General features: G+C 44.9%; 1 protein-coding gene across 1 annotated transcript in view; it reads right to left on the bottom strand.

Annotated features, from left to right (window-relative positions):
• The window catches only part of LOC110489408 (thrombospondin type-1 domain-containing protein 7A), a 169,279-nt gene that overhangs the window by 26,088 nt on the left and 122,995 nt on the right, over window positions 1-20,196 (bottom strand). Inside the window, exons 17-21 of the mRNA XM_036971022.1 lie at window positions 20,030-20,183; window positions 15,252-15,393; window positions 14,898-15,013; window positions 14,593-14,710; window positions 2,117-2,262 (exon numbers count right to left, since the gene is read on the bottom strand). Of these exons, the coding sequence (XP_036826917.1) occupies window positions 2,117-2,262; window positions 14,593-14,710; window positions 14,898-15,013; window positions 15,252-15,393; window positions 20,030-20,183 (676 nt within the window). The remainder of the gene's footprint in view (window positions 1-2,116; window positions 2,263-14,592; window positions 14,711-14,897; window positions 15,014-15,251; window positions 15,394-20,029; window positions 20,184-20,196) is intronic.

Genomic DNA, 20,196 nt, shown 5'->3' with positions numbered 1-20,196 from the left:
TGGGGTGAACATATTATTGTTATATTGGGTATGGGGTGAACATATTATTGTTATATTGGGTATGGGGTGAACATATTATTGTTATATTGGGTATGGGGTGAACATATTATTGTTATATTGGGTATGGGGTGAACATAGTATTGTTATATTGGGTATGGGGTGAACATATTATTGTTATATTGGGTATGGGGTGAACATATTATTGTTATATTGGGTATGGGGTGAACATAGTATTGTTATATTGGGTGAATATATTATTGTTATATTGGGTATGGGGTGAACATATTATTGTTATATTGGGTGAACATATTATTGTTATATTGGGTATGGGGTGAACATATTATTGTTATATTGGGTATGGGGTGAACATATTATTGTTATATTGGGTATGGGGTGAACATATTATTGTTATATTGGGTATGGGGTGAACATATTATTGTTATATTGGGTATGGGGTGAACATAGTATTGTTATATTGGGTATGGGGTGAACATATTATTGTTATATTGGGTATGGGGTGAACATATTATTGTTATATTGGGTATGGGGTGAACATATTATTGTTATATTGGGTATGGGGTGAACATATTATTGTTATATTGGGTATGGGGTGAACATATTATTGTTATATTGGGTATGGGGTGAACATATTATTGTTATATTGGGTATGGGGTGAACATATTATTGTTATATTGGGTATGGGGTGAACATATTATTGTTATATTGGGTATGGGGTGAACATATTATTGTTATATTGGGTATGGGGTGAACATATTATTGTTATATTGGGTATGGGGTGAACATATTATTGTTATATTGGGTATGGGGTGAACATATTATTGTTATATTGGGTATGGGGTGAACATATTATTGTTATATTGGGTATGGGGTGAACATATTATTGTTATATTGGGTATGGGGTGAACATATTATTGTTATATTGGGTATGGGGTGAACATAGTATTGTTATATTGGGTATGGGGTGAACATATTATTGTTATATTGGGTGAATATATTATTGTTATATTGGGTATGGGGTGAACATATTATTGTTATATTGGGTATGGGGTAAACATATTATTGTTATATTAGGTATGGGGTGAACATATTATTGTTATATTGGGTATGGGGTGAACATATTATTGTTATATTGGGTATGGGGTGAACATATTATTGTTATATTGGGTATGGGGTGAACATATTATTGTTATATTGGGTATGGGGTGAACATATTATTGTTATATTGGGTATGGGGTGAACATATTATTGTTATATTGGGTATGGGGTGAACATATTATTGTTATATTGGGTATGGGGTGAACATAGTATTGTTATATTGGGTATGGGGTGAACATATTATTGTTATATTGGGTATGGGGTGAATATATTATTGTTATATTGGGTATGGGGTGAACATAGTATTGTTATATTGGGTATGGGGTGAACATATTATTGTTATATTGGGTATGGGGTGAACATATTATTGTTATATTGGGTATGGGGTGAACATATTATTGTTATATTGGGTATGGGGTGAACATATTATTGTTATATTGGGTATGGGGTGAACATATTATTGTTATATTGGGTATGGGGTGAACATATTATTGTTATATTGGGTATGGGGTGAACATATTATTGTTATATTGGGTATGGGGTGAACATATTATTGTTATATTGGGTATGGGGTGAACATATTATTGTTATATTGGGTATGGGGTGAACATGTCATTTTTCATTATTGCTGAAGAAAAATAATGGATGACAGAAAGGGGAACCTGTGGATGACGATGAAATAACATGGAGGTAAATGACAGGCATAGAGAAACACAAGTCTTCATGGGAAGTAAGACCACTGATGGATAATACCACATATACACTAAAAGATAGAGAAACATGTTCATTTGGGAATTGCTTTTACCAATACATCATTACAGTACAGGATAGACAGGAGTATATGATGGAGGTTGTGGTTTTGAATGGTTTCACCTCTGACTTGCACTCTGACCATAAAACAGAGAAGGAGAGAGAGAGAGAGAGAGAGAGAGAGAGAGAGAGAGAGAGAGAGAGAGAGAGAGAGAGAGAGAGAGAGAGAGAGATAGAGAGAACACCTCACCTCAGACTTGCATTCGGACCAGGAGCTGTATCTCCATTGGTAGCAGGGTCTGACAGGGCAAGGCTTCCACTGTTCCCTCTGAGGGGGGCAGGATCGCCCATCACCCTGGGGTACTTGGAGCACGATTCTCCTGCGCCACAGCTTTCCTGAAGAGGAGAGAGGAAAGTGTTAATGATGGATTTTTCCCCACAAAGTGTGCATTTATAAGTTGCCTCCTGTTTGTCAAAGAGCACTTTGGGTTTGTTCGTAAATTGAGAGCATTGACAGATTGTTTTGCTCTCGGAGCGCACACTGGACGCTCTGGCCGAGGAGTAGGGTTGATCCGAGTGCTCTGACCTCACAACGGCTGTCAAGCACCCAAGCTAACTGGCTAACTTTGGCTAGCTTGCTAGCAACCTCCAGAAACAAATGAGAGAACACCTCACTCTGACCATTTTATTCGCCCTAGCAGAGCTGGTTAGGCTGTTTTCATGCTGTCTAGAGCATTAGTGCTGCTGGAAACAATTTAATTACACCATTTTGCCAACGTTTAATGACACCGTCCATATTCAACGAGTGTTGCGCATTCGTAAATTCATCAGTTATTATGCACTCTGGCACACTCAGACGAGAGAGCTTTGAAATTGGAGTAGAAAGCCAGAGTGAATTTACGGATGTGCCGTTAGTCATTTTAGATATTTCATACTTCTGAGTGTCCAAGGCCCTGTCAAAATGGAATTAGGTATTTGTTTTTTTTGGAATAGTCAACAAAATGATGTATAGTGGCTGAAACAGAAATACAATCTACTCCATTTCAAATAAGCATGGGTTCTTATTGTGCTAGAATATATGTATATTTTCTCAAAATATGAAAACATATCCCAAAAATTCATGACTGAATACAGCCTTGTAATGTCATTAAAGATTGGGAGTCTTTTAAGATCTTTAAATAGAGAATAGGGTCTTGTGGTAACAAAATCATAGAACCCAAGAAACACTCTATCATGTCTAGGACTCATATCCAGTTCCATCACAATGATCTGAGGCTCTTTTTAGGGGCTTCACTGTAAAAGATCACTATCACATTACACCATTATCTCATGTAACTTAATAACTCTCTCCCTCTCTCCCTCTCTCCCTCTCTCCCTCTCCCTCCAAGTTCTGCAAGTCCCTCTTCAAATGATTTAATCTTGTGGTGCATTTTCGATAGTAATTCCGACGCCCGTAGTCATTCTGAATATTCATACTCTTCTGTTGCTTAAAAATGGAATTGAAGAGACTGTGTAATGTCAGGGGAAGGGGTAAGGGGGGGACAGGAAGGATTGCTCCTTCTACTAAAAATGCACCCTGCATGTTAAGTGAGGGGCCCGGGGGATAGACATGGTGTAACTCAATTAGCATGGGAAACGTATGGGGTTTTGTATTTCTGCCTACTGCATACTTAAAAGGTAGCGATCCCAAAATGACACAATACATTCACGTTCAGTAATGCATACCACTTCAAAAACCACCACAGAAAAGAAACTAGGTCCTGTAAACTATGAGCACTATGAAAATTGAATAACAAAAAAGATGATTGTCTCATCCATCCACAAACCTGGCCTAGGACCATCAATCCACAGGGATGGCCTACAGAACCATTCATTCTAACCGGGTACTTAACTCTTAAAGGCCATATGTCCCATTCACAGTACTTCCTTCACAGTCACAATGACTCCCCTCCTAACTCAAATCATTTCATCAAATTCAATTTCATTTCATAAAGCCCTCTTTACGTCAGCAGATGCAACAAAGTGCTTCACAGATAAACAGCCGAAAACCCCAAAGAGCCAAGGATTAAAAAAGATGAATCACAGTGGTCAGGAAAAACTCCACAGAAAAAAGGAACCTTGGAAGAAAGCAACAGAGGAACCAGGTTCAGAGGGCTGACCAGTCCTCTACTATACTCATAGCTCCACTAGAGAGGAACCAGGCTCAGAGGGCTGACCAGTCCTTTACTATACTCCTACCTCCACTAGAGAGGAACCAGGGTCAGACAGCTGACCAGTCCTCTACTATACTCATAGCTCCACTAGAGAGGAACCAGGCTCAGAGGGCTGACCAGTCCTTTACTATACTCCTACCTCCACTAGAGAGGAACCAGGGTCAGACAGCTGACCAGACCTCTACTATACTCCTACCTCCACTAGAGAGGAACCAGGGTCAGACAGCTGACCAGACCTCTACTATACTCCTACCTCCACTAGAGAGGAACCAGGGTCAGACAGCTGACCAGACCTCTACTATACTCCTACCTCCACTAGAGAGGAACCAGGGTCAGACAGCTGACCAGACCTCTACTATACTCCTACCTCCACTAGAGAGGAACCAGGGTCAGAGGATTGACCAGTCCTCTACTATACTCCTACCTCCACTAGAGAGGAACCAGGGTCAGAGGATTGACCAGTCCTCTACTATACTCCTACCTCCACTAGAGAGGAACCAGAGTCAGAGGGTTGACCAGACCTCTACTATACTCCTACCTCCACTAGAGAGGAACCAGGGTCAGACAGCTGACCAGTCCTCTACTATACTCCTACCTCCACTAGAGAGGAACCAGGGTCAGAGGATTGACCAGTCCTCTACTATACTCCTACCTCCACTAGAGAGGAACCAGGGTCAGAGGGTTGACCAGACCTCTACTATACTCCTACCTCCACTAGAGAGGAACCAGGGTCAGAGGATTTACCAGTCCTCTACTATACTCCTACCTCCACTAGAGAGGAACCAGGGTCAGACAGCTGACCAGACCTCTACTATACTCCTACCTCCACTAGAGAGGAACCAGGGTCAGAGGATTGACCAGTCCTCTACTATACTCTACCTCCACTAGAGAGGAACCAGGGTCAGAGGATTGACCAGTCCTCTACTATACTCCTACCTCCACTAGAGAGGAACCAGGGTCAGAGGGTTGACCAGACCTCTACTATACTCCTACCTCCACTAGAGAGGAACCAGGGTCAGACAGCTGACCAGTCCTCTACTATACTCCTACCTCCACTAGAGAGGAACCAGGGTCAGAGGATTGACCAGTCCTCTACTATACTCCTACCTCCACTAGAGAGGAACCAGGGTCAGACAGCTGACCAGTCCTCTACTATACTCCTACCTCCACTAGAGAGGAACCAGGGTCAGAGGATTGACCAGTCCATTACTATACTCCTAACTCCACTAGAGAGGAACCAGGGTCAGACAGCTGACCAGTCCTCTACTATACTCCTACCGCCACTAGAGAGGAACCAGGGTCAGACAGCTGACCAGTCCTCTACTATACTCATAGCTCCACTAGAGAGGAACCAGGCTCAGAGGGCTGACCAGTCCTTTACTATACTCCTACCTCCACTAGAGAGGAACCAGGGTCAGACAGCTGACCAAACCTCTACTATACTCCTACCTCCACTAGAGAGGAACCAGGCTCAGACAGCTGACCAGACCTCTACTATACTCCTACCTCCACTAGAGAGGAACCAGGGTCAGACAGCTGACCAGACCTCTACTATACTCCTACCTCCACTAGAGAGGAACCAGGGTCAGAGGATTGACCAGTCCTCTACTATACTCCTACCTCCACTAGAGAGGAACCAGGGTCAGAGGATTGACCAGTCCTCTACTATACTCCTACCTCCACTAGAGAGGAACCAGAGTCAGAGGGTTGACCAGACCTCTACTATACTCCTACCTCCACTAGAGAGGAACCAGGGTCAGACAGCTGACCAGTCCTCTACTATACTCCTACCTCCACTAGAGAGGAACCAGGGTCAGAGGATTGACCAGTCCTCTACTATACTCCTAACTCCACTAGAGAGGAACCAGGGTCAGACAGCTGACCAGTCCTCTACTATACTCATAACTCCACTAGAGAGGAACCAGGCTCAGAGGGTTGACCAGTCCTCTACTATACTCCTACCTCCACTAGAGAGGAACCAGAGTCAGAGGGTTGACCAGAACTCTACTATACTCCTACCTCCACTAGAGAGGAACCAGGGTCAGACAGCTGACCAGTCCTCTACTATACTCCTACCTCCACTAGAGAGGAACCAGGGTCAGAGGATTGACCAGTCATTTACTATACTCCTACCTCCACTAGAGAGGAACCAGGGTCAGACAGCTGACCAAACCTCTACTATACTCCTACCTCCACTAGAGAGGAACCAGGGTCAGAGGGTTGACCAGACCTCTACTATACTCCTACCTCCACTAGAGAGGAACCAGGGTCAGACAGCTGACCAGTCCTCTACTATACTCCTACCTCCACTAGAGAGGAACCAGGGTCAGAGGATTGACCAGTCCTCTACTATACTCCTACCTCCACTAGAGAGGAACCAGGGTCAGACAGCTGACCAGTCCTCTACTATACTCCTACCGCCACTAGAGAGGAACCAGGGTCAGACAGCTGACCAGTCCTCTACTATACTCATAGCTCCACTAGAGAGGAACCAGGCTCAGAGGGTTGACCAGTCCTCTACTATACTCCTACCTCCACTAGAGAGGAACCAGAGTCAGAGGGTTGACCAGAACTCTACTATACTCCTACCTCCACTAGAGAGGAACCAGGGTCAGACAGCTGACCAGTCCTCTACTATACTCCTACCTCCACTAGAGAGGAACCAGGGTCAGAGGATTGACCAGTCATTTACTATACTCCTACCTCCACTAGAGAGGAACCAGGGTCAGACAGCTGACCAAACCTCTACTATACTCCTACCTCCACTAGAGAGGACCAGGCTCAGACAGCTGACCAGACCTCTACTATACTCCTACCTCCACTAGAGAGGAACCAGGGTCAGACAGCTGACCAGACCTCTACTATACTCCTACCTCCACTAGAGAGGAACCAGGGTCAGAGGATTGACCAGTCCTCTACTATACTCCTACCTCCACTAGAGAGGAACCAGGGTCAGAGGATTGACCAGTCCTCTACTATACTCCTACCTCCACTAGAGAGGAACCAGAGTCAGAGGGTTGACCAGACCTCTACTATACTCCTACCTCCACTAGATGAACCAGGGTCAGACAGCTGACCAGTCCTCTACTATACTCCTACCTCCACTAGAGAGGAACCAGGGTCAGAGGATTGACCAGTCCTCTACTATACTCCTACCTCCACTAGAGAGGAACCAGGGTCAGAGGGTTGACCAGACCTCTACTATACTCCTACCTCCACTAGAGAGGAACCAGGGTCAGAGGATTGACCAGTCCTCTACTATACTCCTACCTCCACTAGAGAGGAACCAGGGTCAGAGGATTGACCAGTCCTCTACTATACTCCTACCTCCACTAGAGAGGAACCAGAGTCAGAGGGTTGACCAGACCTCTACTATACTCCTACCTCCACTAGAGAGGAACCAGGGTCAGACAGCTGACCAGTCCTCTACTATACTCCTACCTCCACTAGAGAGGAACCAGGGTCAGATGATTGACCAGTCCTCTACTATACTCCTAACTCCACTAGAGAGGAACCAGGGTCAGACAGCTGACCAGTCCTCTACTATACTCCTACCTCCACTAGAGAGGAACCAGGGTCAGACAGCTGACCAGACCTCTACTATACTCCTAACTCCACTAGAGAGGAACCAGGGTCAGAGGGTTGACCAGACCTCTACTATATTCCTAGCTCCACTAGAGAGGAACCAGGGTCAGAGGGTTGACCAGACCTCTACTATACTCCTAACTCCACTAGAGAGGAACCAGGGTCATATGATTGACCAGTCCTTTACTATACTCCTAACTCCACTAGAGAGGAACCAGGGTCAGACAGCTGACCAGTCCTCTACTATACTCCTACCTCCACTAGAGAGGAACCAGGGTCAGAGGGTTGACCAGACCTCTACTATACTCCTACCTCCACTAGAGAGGAACCAGGGTCAGACAGCTGACCAGTCCTCTACTATACTCCTACCTCCACTAGAGAGGAACCAGGGTCAGAGGATTGACCAGTCCTCTACTATACTCCTACCTCCTCTAGAGAGGAACCAGGGTCAGACAGCTGACCAGTCCTCTACTATACTCCTACCGCCACTAGAGAGGAACCAGGGTCAGACAGCTGACCAGTCCTCTACTATACTCATAGCTCCACTAGAGAGGAACCAGGCTCAGAGGGTTGACCAGTCCTCTACTATACTCCTACCTCCACTAGAGAGGAACCAGAGTCAGAGGGTTGACCAGAACTCTACTATACTCCTACCTCCACTAGAGAGGAACCAGGGTCAGACAGCTGACCAGTCCTCTACTATACTCCTACCTCCACTAGAGAGGAACCAGGGTCAGAGGATTGACCAGTCATTTACTATACTCCTACCTCCACTAGAGAGGAACCAGGGTCAGACAGCTGACCAAACCTCTACTATACTCCTACCTCCACTAGAGAGGACCAGGCTCAGACAGCTGACCAGACCTCTACTATACTCCTACCTCCACTAGAGAGGAACCAGGGTCAGACAGCTGACCAGACCTCTACTATACTCCTACCTCCACTAGAGAGGAACCAGGGTCAGAGGATTGACCAGTCCTCTACTATACTCCTACCTCCACTAGAGAGGAACCAGGGTCAGAGGATTGACCAGTCCTCTACTATACTCCTACCTCCACTAGAGAGGAACCAGAGTCAGAGGGTTGACCAGACCTCTACTATACTCCTACCTCCACTAGATGAACCAGGGTCAGACAGCTGACCAGACCTCTACTATACTCCTACCTCCACTAGAGAGGAACCAGGGTCAGACAGCTGACCAGTCCTCTACTATACTCCTACCTCCACTAGAGAGGAACCAGGGTCAGATGATTGACCAGTCCTCTACTATACTCCTAACTCCACTAGAGAGGAACCAGGGTCAGACAGCTGACCAGTCCTCTACTATACTCCTACCTCCACTAGAGAGGAACCAGGGTCAGACAGCTGACCAGACCTCTACTATACTCCTAACTCCACTAGAGAGGAACCAGGGTCAGAGGGTTGACCAGACCTCTACTATATTCCTAGCTCCACTAGAGAGGAACCAGGGTCAGAGGGTTGACCAGACCTCTACTATACTCCTAACTCCACTAGAGAGGAACCAGGGTCATATGATTGACCAGTCCTTTACTATACTCCTAACTCCACTAGAGAGGAACCAGGGTCAGACAGCTGACCAGTCCTCTACTATACTCCTACCTCCACTAGAGAGGAACCAGGGTCAGAGGGTTGACCAGACCTCTACTATACTCCTACCTCCACTAGAGAGGAACCAGGGTCAGACAGCTGACCAGTCCTCTACTATACTCCTACCTCCACTAGAGAGGAACCAGGGTCAGAGGATTGACCAGTCCTCTACTATACTCCTACCTCCTCTAGAGAGGAACCAGGGTCAGACAGCTGACCAGTCCTCTACTATACTCCTACCGCCACTAGAGAGGAACCAGGGTCAGACAGCTGACCAGTCCTCTACTATACTCATAGCTCCACTAGAGAGGAACCAGGCTCAGAGGGTTGACCAGTCCTCTACTATACTCCTACCTCCACTAGAGAGGAACCAGAGTCAGAGGGTTGACCAGAACTCTACTATACTCCTACCTCCACTAGAGAGGAACCAGGGTCAGACAGCTGACCAGTCCTCTACTATACTCCTACCTCCACTAGAGAGGAACCAGGGTCAGAGGATTGACCAGTCATTTACTATACTCCTACCTCCACTAGAGAGGAACCAGGGTCAGACAGCTGACCAAACCTCTACTATACTCCTACCTCCACTAGAGAGGACCAGGCTCAGACAGCTGACCAGACCTCTACTATACTCCTACCTCCACTAGAGAGGAACCAGGGTCAGACAGCTGACCAGACCTCTACTATACTCCTACCTCCACTAGAGAGGAACCAGGGTCAGAGGATTGACCAGTCCTCTACTATACTCCTACCTCCACTAGAGAGGAACCAGGGTCAGAGGATTGACCAGTCCTCTACTATACTCCTACCTCCACTAGAGAGGAACCAGAGTCAGAGGGTTGACCAGACCTCTACTATACTCCTACCTCCACTAGATGAACGAGGGTCAGACAGCTGACCAGACCTCTACTATACTCCTACCTCCACTAGAGAGGAACCAGGGTCAGAGGATTGACCAGTCCTCTACTATACTCCTACCTCCACTAGAGAGGAACCAGGGTCAGAGGGTTGACCAGACCTCTACTATACTCCCACCTCCACTAGAGAGGAACCAGGGTCAGAGGATTGACCAGTCCTCTACTATACTCCTACCTCCACTAGAGAGGAACCAGGGTCAGACAGCTGACCAGACCTCTACTATACTCCTACCTCCACTAGAGAGGAACCAGGGTCAGAGGATTGACCAGTCCTCTACTATACTCCTACCTCCACTAGAGAGGAACCAGGGTCAGAGGATTGACTAGTCCTCTACTATACTCCTACCTCCACTAGAGAGGAACCAGGGTCAGAGGGTTGACCAGACCTCTACTATACTCCTACCTCCACTAGAGAGGAACCAGGGTCAGACAGCTGACCAGTCCTCTACTATACTCCTACCTCCACTAGAGAGGAACCAGGGTCAGAGGATTGACCAGTCCTCTACTATACTCCTACCTCCACTAGAGAGGAACCAGGGTCAGACAGCTGACCAGACCTCTACTATACTCCTACCTCCACTAGAGAGGAACCAGGGTCAGACAGCTAGTCCTCTACTATACTCCTACCTCCACTAGAGAAGAACCAGGGTCAGAGGGTTGACCAGACCTCTACTATACTCCTACCTCCACTAGAGAGGAACCAGGCTCAGAGGGTTGACCAGTCCTTTACTATACTCCTAGCTCCACTAGAGAGGAACCAGGGTCAGAGGGTTGACCAGTCAAATTTAGTTGATGCTACATCAAATAAAGTTCCCTCTCCTTAATATACATTTTCCACTTTCCTTCTCATTTGTTCGCTGTAGAAGTAATTGATATCTCCATGTGTCAGTGTTATTTTCTCTAAGGCTGACTGCACACGCACAGGACCTGGGAGGCATATACTTCTCCTTAATGTTGAACACAATTAGAATAGAGTCCCCCAGGCTTGGTGTAGCCTGCAGCTAGTCTCTAGTCTCACACAGCTGCCAATTCATCTTCTAGTGAACACACCGTGATGCATGCCACGATGCGTGTCCCCATAGAGAGGGGATGTGCTGTCCCCATAGAGAGGGGATGTGCTGTCTCCGTAGAGAAGGGATGTGCTGTACCCATAGAGAGGGGATGTGCTGTCCCCATAGAGAGGGGATGTGCTGTCTCCGTAGAGAAGGGATGTGCTGTCCCCATAGAGAGGGGATGTGCTGTCCCCATAGAGAGGGGATGTGCTGTCCCCATAGAGGTTCTCTCCTTCCTTCAAAGCTATTTTTAATCAGCAGTCAGGGTTTTCCTGAGATTCCCTCCTCTGCTTTTTTTTAAGGTGGTTCACTCAAAGGGAGGTTCACTATTGCGTACACCAATGGTAACTATTATTCCCCAATGGGATTCTGATTCTATTCTCTCCGGTCACGTCTCTCTACTCACCTACTCACTCAACAGGTTGTCTATAGTAGCGGTGAGTTTTGGGATGAGGAGCAATGTGTGACTGGGTGGGCCGCTGGTCAAGGGGGAAGCTAGTGCCAGCTGTCGCTATCAGTGTTTTGCCAAGGAAGACACATTATCTCTGCACACAGGTCTGATATTTCCCAGGAAACTAGTGTGTGTGTGTGTGTGTGTGTGTGTGTGTGTGTGTGTGTGTGTGTGTGTGTGTGTGTGTTTGTGTGTGTGTGTGTGTGTGTGTGTCTTCTGCGTGTGTGCGCGCGACGAGTGCCTGTGTTTGTGTTTACATCGCACTGATTGATACGACACATTGGTGCTTCTAGGTGTCTCCATTTCATTTAGAAAAAAACTAGAACCTGGCTCAGGAACAGGTATTAGCTAATTTAGAAAAAAACTAGAACCTGGCTCAGGAACAGATATTAGCTACTCAACGTAATTGTGTCCTGCCATCCGACATTTAGATAAACAATCAACTCCAGGAAGAAAAGTAGTGAGTGTGAGAAGCTGTTCTCTTCCTCTCCTCTTCCTGTGGTTTACCTGCTGCTACTATCCTGTGACAAATCCTCACGTTGCCTGGGGACAGATTAATGGCTACCACAATAGCTAGAGCCTGTATTGGTTTCATATCTCAGCCTGGATTTGCTCTCTGGCCAACTATGACACTGGCCAGTGCTCTGAAGGACTCCTGGGGTGGCAGAGTGGTCCCTCAGGCCCAGAACACACAGGCTTAATGGACCGCCAATCAATCCTCTGATCCTCTAGGATTACACATGAGGACATCATCATCCCTCCCTCTTTCCTCTCTCTCACATCATAAAATGCTTCACGTTTCAGCCATTACCTCAGAGTAGAGGCTGTTTCAAAGCTGTGTGTGCTGTTGATCAGTAGCTTTGTGAACCTGCAGCGCTATGAGTAATAAGGAATGACTCACAGACTACCCACCATTCCTGCAAATCCACACCCTATACTACGATATACAGTGGTATAATTAAGCAATAAGGCCAGAGGAGGTGTGGTATTTGGCCAATATACTATGGCTAAGGGCTGTTATTACGCTTGATGCGACGCAGAGTTCTGGATACAGCCCTTAGCCGTGGTATATTGGCCATATACAGTTGAAGTCGGAAGTTTACATACACCTTAGCCAAATACATTTAAACTCAGATTTTCAAAATACCTGACATTTAATCCTTGTAAAAATTCTCTGTCTTAGGTCAGTTAGGATCAACACTTTATTTTAAGAATGTTAAATGTCAGAATAATAGTAGAGACAATGATTTATTTCAGCTTTTATTTCTTTCATCACATTCCCAGTGGGTCAGAAGTTTACAGACACTCAATTAGTATTTGGTAGCATTGCCTTTAAATTGTTTAACTTGGGTCAAATGTTTCGGGTAGCCTTCCACAAGCTTCCCACAATAAGTTGGGTGAATTCTGCCCCATTCCTCCTGGAAGAGTTGGTGTAACTGAGTTAGGTTAGTAGGCCTCCTTGCTAGCACACACTTTTTCAGTTCTGCCCACACATTTTCTATGGGATTGAGGTCAGGGCTTTGTGATGGCCACTCCAATACCTTGACTTTGTTGTCCTTAAGCCATTTTGCCACAACTTTGGAAGCATGCTTGGGGTCATTGTCCATTTGGAAGACCCATTTGCGACCAAGCTTTAACTTCCTGACTGAGATGTTACTTCAATATATCCACATAATTATTCAGCCTCATGATGCCATCTATTTTGTGAAGTGCATCAGTCCCTCCTGCAGTAAAGCACCCACACAACATGATGCTGCCACCCCCTGTCCTTCACGGTTGGGATGGTGTTCTTCGGCTTGCAAGCCTCCCCCTTTTTCCTCCATACATAACGATGGTCATTATGGCAACACAGTTCTATTTTTGTTTCATCAGACCAGAGGACATTTCTCCAAAAGTATAATCTTTGTCCCCATGTGCAGTTGCAAACCGTGATTTGCACTTTTCGCACCAAAGTACGTTTATCCCTAGGAGACAGAACTCATCTCGTTCCTGAGTGTTATGACAGCTGCATGGTCCCATGGTGTTTATACTTGTGTACTATTGTTTGTACAGATGCATGTGGTACCTTCATGCGTTTGGAATTTGCTCCCAAGGATGAACCAGACTTGTGGAGGTCTACAATCTTTTTACTGAGGTCTTGACTGATTTCTTTTAATTTTCCCATAAGGTCAAGCAAAGAGGCACTGAGTTTAAAGGTAGGTCTTGAAATACATCCACAGGTACACCTCCAATTGACTCAAATTATGTCAATTAGCCTATCCGAAGCTTCTAAAGCCATGACATCATTTTCTGGAATTTTCCAAGCTGTTTTAAAAGCACAGTCAACTTAGTGTATGTAAACTTCTGACCCACTGGAATTGTGATACAGTGAATTATCTGTCTGTAGACAATTGTTGTAAAAATTACTTGTGTCATGTATGAAGTAGATGTCCTAACTGACTTGCCAAAACTATAGTTTGTTAACAAGAAATGTGTGGAGTGGTTGAAAAATGAGTTTTAATGTCTCCAACCTAAGTGTATGTAAACTTCCAACTTCAAAACTCTAAGGTGTCTTATTGCTATTATAAACTGGTCACCAACGTAATTAGTGCAGTCAAAAAATGCTTTGTCATACCCTTGGTATATGGTCTGATATACCATGACGTTCAGCCAATCAGCATTCAGGGCTCGAACCACCCAGTTCATGTGGATGGATGGATAATTAGTCAAATGACTTCTAGTCACAGACTACCCACTATCCACGGATCAATATAAAATTGATGGGTGAAATAGACAGGTGAATGGACCACTTAATCAGTTCTCTGTTATTTCTTTGATTTATGGCTATGCCTTCAGAATTTGATGTGATTAGCCTTGAACGCATTCCCAGCATTTTAACACGGAATCATATTGTGACGTACCTGCTAGTCCACAGGTTTGTGTGCACTCGGACCAGGGTGACCAATCAGATAGCTGGCAGTTGATGGGACACTCCACAACACAGGAAGCGTTCATCTGCCACTTCCTGTCCAGCCCCAGCTGAAAGAAACAAGAAAACAAAAAGAAAAGTACTTTATTTGGCCATTTGTGGAGAATGATTCTTCTTCTTCGCTGTTTCCAAGTCGCCCAGGCAACCCTGTCAGAGCCCTGTCTGGACTCTGACAACAGAAGAATCGCTCTCATTAATCACCAATGAGCTTTGGAATGGAAAGAGAAGAACACAGACCTCTTCACAGAACTTGAGGTCGACAGACTTGCCGTCGCTTCGTACACAGTCCAGCATGCGTGTCTTCATGCCACTACCACACACAGCTCTCTCACTCAGCTGACAGGTGCTCCAATCTGCGTAGAAAACAAAATAGCATAAGAAATGTGAGGTGAAAAGGAGACTGCCAACCTCCCAACCCCTTTTCCTCTGGAGTGCACTTAATTCATATCAAATGCCATGCGGTCTAAATATACTTGATGTAAGATCACATTCAATACTGTATTTACCATCCAGAACCATATATTTCCATATTGATATACGTCTCTGGTACCATCCATCGCATGCAGTAATCCAGGCTGACATTTGCCTTACCGGTGATGTTATAGGAGTAGTGATAGCAGTTGCTGTTGAGGCTGCAGGGCTCGGTCTCTGTGGTGTTGGGGCACAGCTTTCCCTCTCCAGGTTGACGAACGGGGTATGCTGTCCTATCCCGAGTGCTGATTTTGTTGCATGGCTTAAATCAGAGAAGAAGTCAATCAATTAATCAAACAGATTCATTTAAGAAGCCCTTTCTACATCAGTCGTAGTCACAAAATGATTTTACAATAACCTGGCCTAGACCTAAAGCAAGTCAGGAAATCCGCTTTCAGTTTGACGTTTGATGCGAACCAAATATGAAACCCTGTAAAAGTGAATTTACCACTTTCCGACCAGCAAATTGAAAAAGGTTTTCCATGAATATATATTTTCCCCTACATTACCCTCTGTCTATTTCCACCTCTGTCTATTTTCCCCAACCAACCCCTACAAGATAAATTGGTCTATTCAGGTGTTTTCAGACCATTTCTATTTGGAGTGCTGTCTTCACCTGCTTATACAGCCACATATTCCATATCCATGATCATTAAACTGGGAAGGGCAATGGCAGGGCACATGACACGGTTGACCCCTCTTCCCACTAGAGGCTTACCACGGGCACACACACACACACACACACACACACACACACACACACACACACACACACACACGCTCACACACACACACACGCTCACACACACACACACACACACACACACACACACACACGCTCACACACACACACACACACACACACACACACACACACACACACACACACACACACACACACACACACACACACACACACACACACACACACGCTCACACTTTCATGCACGTTTCACAGACACACATTTCCACAGCACTCTCCCATACACACACGCTCCCACACACGCACACGCGCACACACACACAGATATACACACACACAGGTCCCCCCTTCCACCAGAGATATTCCAATAATACCTTGGTCACAGCATGCTATTTAGAGCTGCATGAGATCATCTTCCCTGCTGAAAGTCATCCACCCTCTCTCTTTCATTCATTTCAAAGGAAAAATCCTAGCTATTCTCCCACCAGATAATAACACATACTGAATAGTCAGCACTTAAATTGGTGCAAGCCTTGCCGGAGCACCACACTAAATTGGTGAGAGCCCCGTAAGAACATAACACATGCCAAATGGACATCACCTAAATGAGTAAGAGCCTTGCTGGAGAATCACACTTACCAAATGACATCATTCTAAACTGGTGAGAGCCCAACAGGAGAATCACACTTATCAAATGACATCATTCTAAACTGGTGAGAGTCCAACAGGAGAATCACACTTATCAAATGACATCATTCTAAACTGGTGAGAGCCCAACAGGAGAATCACACTTACCAATGACATCATTCTAAACTGGTGAGAGCCCAACAGGAGAATCACACTTATCAAATGACATCATTCTAAACTGGTGAGAGCCCAACAGGAGAATCACACTTACCAATGACATCATTCTAAACTGGTGAGAGTCCAACAGGGGAATCACACTTACCAATGACATCATTCTAAACTGGTGAGAACTCAACAGGAGAATCACACTTACCAATGACATCATTCTAAACTGGTGAGAACCCAACAGGGGAATCACACTTACCAATGACATCATTCTAAACTGGTGAGAACTCAACAGGAGAATCACACTTACCAATGACATCATTCTAAACTGGTGAGAACCCAACAGTGGAATCACACTTACCAATGACATCATTCTAAACTGGTGAGAACCCAACAGGGGAATCACACTTACCAATGACATCATTCTAAACTGGTGAGAACTCAACAGGAGAATCACACTTACCAATGACATCATTCTAAACTGGTGAGAACCCAACAGGGGAATCACACTTACCAATGACATCATTCTAAACTGGTGAGAACTCAACAGGAGAATCACACTTACCAATGACATCATTCTAAACTGGTGAGAACCCAACAGGGGAATCACACTTACCAATGACATCATTCTAAACTGGTGAGAACTCAACAGGAGAATCACACTTACCAATGACATCATTCTAAACTGGTGAGAACCCAACAGGGGAATCACATGTACCAAATGGCCATCGTTTACAGTTTTTTTTTGTTGTTGTTACAATCGCTAGGACCCATTGCTCAATACTTAGGTCACTTTTTCAAAACTCTTCACACAGTGAGCACAACAGCAGTCTATGTGGGCTAAACTGTGGTTCATTTTTCATTGCTTTGGCACAAAATGCATTCAATGACTGCATCTTTCAAATTTCATGAGTTCTTTTCTCACTCAGACACAACCATACATACTCTTTTCAAAACTGTTAAACTTCAGTTCAAAACCTAACATAACACAAAATTGACTACATTTATACAGAAATACCTTATTAAAATATACTCAAAATCTAAAAAATGAAATACTATCAAAACAATTAGACCAACCACAGCTGATTCCCATTGTAGTTGAACACCTACCCAGGTGTTAGTCTTTCAATTTCATTACCATCTATACAAAAGGGGATATTTTAGGAATAATGCTGTACTGTAATTTTAACATGGACCCAGACAGAGATAGAGAAGTGGTTGACAGTGGAAGAAGAGTGGCTGGGAGGGGGGGGGGGGGGGGGAGTACGTATGCGTGGTGGAAGAAGACTGAGAGGAAGATCAAGAGCTGTAGTCTCAGATGAGATTATGGCTACTATAAGTGATCATGTAATAAATCATGGTTTATCAATGAGAGAGGCTGGTCTGAGAGTGCAGCCAAATCTGCAAATCTTTCCGGCAAAACAACAGGGAAGATGTGCATTCTGCAAGGGCATCTGACTGAACTGCACATTACAGAAGTAAATTGAGCAAAGCCTCCAAACCCACTTATGTGTAATTGTTTTTGTATTTCTGCTTAGGACCCAACGGTTACCTCCCACAGGTGGGAGAGGTAGGATTTTCATTGCAATCGTTGATATGGTCATCAGAAACAATGGCATAAAACTCACAGAGATTCGGAGCGTTGGCAGACAACATTACAGACAACATTACATTTGGAAATATTCACAATGTAAGCATAACAACTATTTCTAGAGTCCTGAAACAACATCAAGTCAGGATGAAGCAGTTGTACACTGTCCCCTTTGAGAGGAACTCTGAATGAGTCAAGCAACTCAGGAACCAATATGTCCAGGTAAGATGAGTATAAAATACAGAACTGGTTTTGAACAAAACCGAACAGAGCAGAGGCACACCATGGCATGTTTTTAGGCATAATGTAAACAACCGTAATAGCCTAACTCTTATGTTGCCTTGTGGATTTATTTTAGAGAGTCATGGAGATTGAAGCCAAGCAAACGCCCCACATATTCATCTTTGTGGATGAGGCTGGTTTCAAGTTGGCCAAAACACGGCGGTGAGGAAGGAATGCGATTAGGAAAAGAGCCACAGTGGGTGGATGTCCCGGGCCAGAGGGGTGCCAACATCACAATGTCTGCAGCAATATCCTCTGATGGATGGCTGTTACACAAACCGCTAAATGGGACCATACAACACAGAGCGTCTCATTTCATTCCTGGATGACCTCTATGGAAGGGTCGTGCCAGGTGAGGAAAGGGTCGCAGTGAGGCGAAATCGGCCAACGTTTGTAATTATATGGGACAGTGTGGCATTTCACCATTCCCATGCAGTCACAGAGTGATTTGCAGCCAATCCCAGGATGTTGTCACTTCTCCTCCCACCTTACTCTCCATTCCTCAACCCCATAGAGAAATTATTTTCCTTATGGAGGTGGAAGGTTTATGACCACCATCCACATAATCAAATGTCCCTCCTGGACGCAATGAATGCTGGATGCCTGGACATATCTGCAGAAGATTGCCAGGGATGGACCAGGCATGCCAAAATATTATTTCCCAGGTGTATTGCCCAAGATGACGTAAGATGGTGTGGATGAGAACCTGCGGCCAAATGCAGAAGACATAGTTGACTAGCATTGCTACTGTATCTGTGTCGGTAGATGGTGTATATACAAATTAATTCCTGTAATATATACTGCAGTGTATTCTAAACAGTAGAGAGGTGTCATTCTTGTTTTGTAAAGACATTTTACAAAAGAAAACATTGTGTAACTAACCTGTTGTTAGTGTTTTTTAGATCATTTTTTTATGAGTGACAAAGTGTGCTTGTTGGGTAACAACCTTTGCTTGTGTTATGGAAAAATGTGTTGATTTGAGACATGTATGAAGTGTTTTGGTAGTTTTAGTGCATTTTAGATGTGAAATGCTGTGCCAAGCTGAAAGTTGGTTAGGAGAACTGTGTGAAGAGATTTGAAGAATTGAACTAGGTATTGAGAAATGGGTCCTGGCGAATGTAAAAAACTGTAAATTGGTGCAAACCCAAAGTGAAAGTTGCTGACAAGAGCTCTGCTGTGAATTACATTTCTGAACATGGGAATATGGCCGAAACAGGTTAAATAGAAAGTGGAGACTTGGCATGATTGGCCAGTTATTATATGTTAAGGTGTGAGACAGAGATCCACGGTGAGTAGCACAACAGGTATTTCAGGTAATAGCTCACCCTTTAAGCAGTCTACGCTTGTTTTGAGTGTATTCAGCACCACAGCCTCAGAATATAACAGATTAGAATAGTCTTGCACTGGTCCACCTACTGAGATGGACTTTTCTTTGCTCCTAACCAAACCCAGAAAACACAAAATATCGGAAATATTGCAAAGGGATAAAATAGGTGCTCAAACAACAAGGTTGTCAGCATCTGTCCATACCAGTGAGCAGCTGCTCCAGGCCCCCCAGTCAGACAGGACACAGTCCTCAGGGCAGGGCAGCTGGCGGTCTCTGGCCCCTAGAGGCATCTCCTCTGGGTCACACAGGTAATCCTCCACAGGGTCCGACGGCCCATTGATAGTGTTCTGCATACACCTGGACAGAGGGG

This window comes from Oncorhynchus mykiss, chromosome 32 (assembly GCF_013265735.2).
Source record: "Oncorhynchus mykiss isolate Arlee chromosome 32, USDA_OmykA_1.1, whole genome shotgun sequence".
Lineage (NCBI taxonomy): Eukaryota > Metazoa > Chordata > Actinopteri > Salmoniformes > Salmonidae > Oncorhynchus > Oncorhynchus mykiss.
This window is presented reverse-complemented; position numbering and strand designations above follow the sequence as displayed.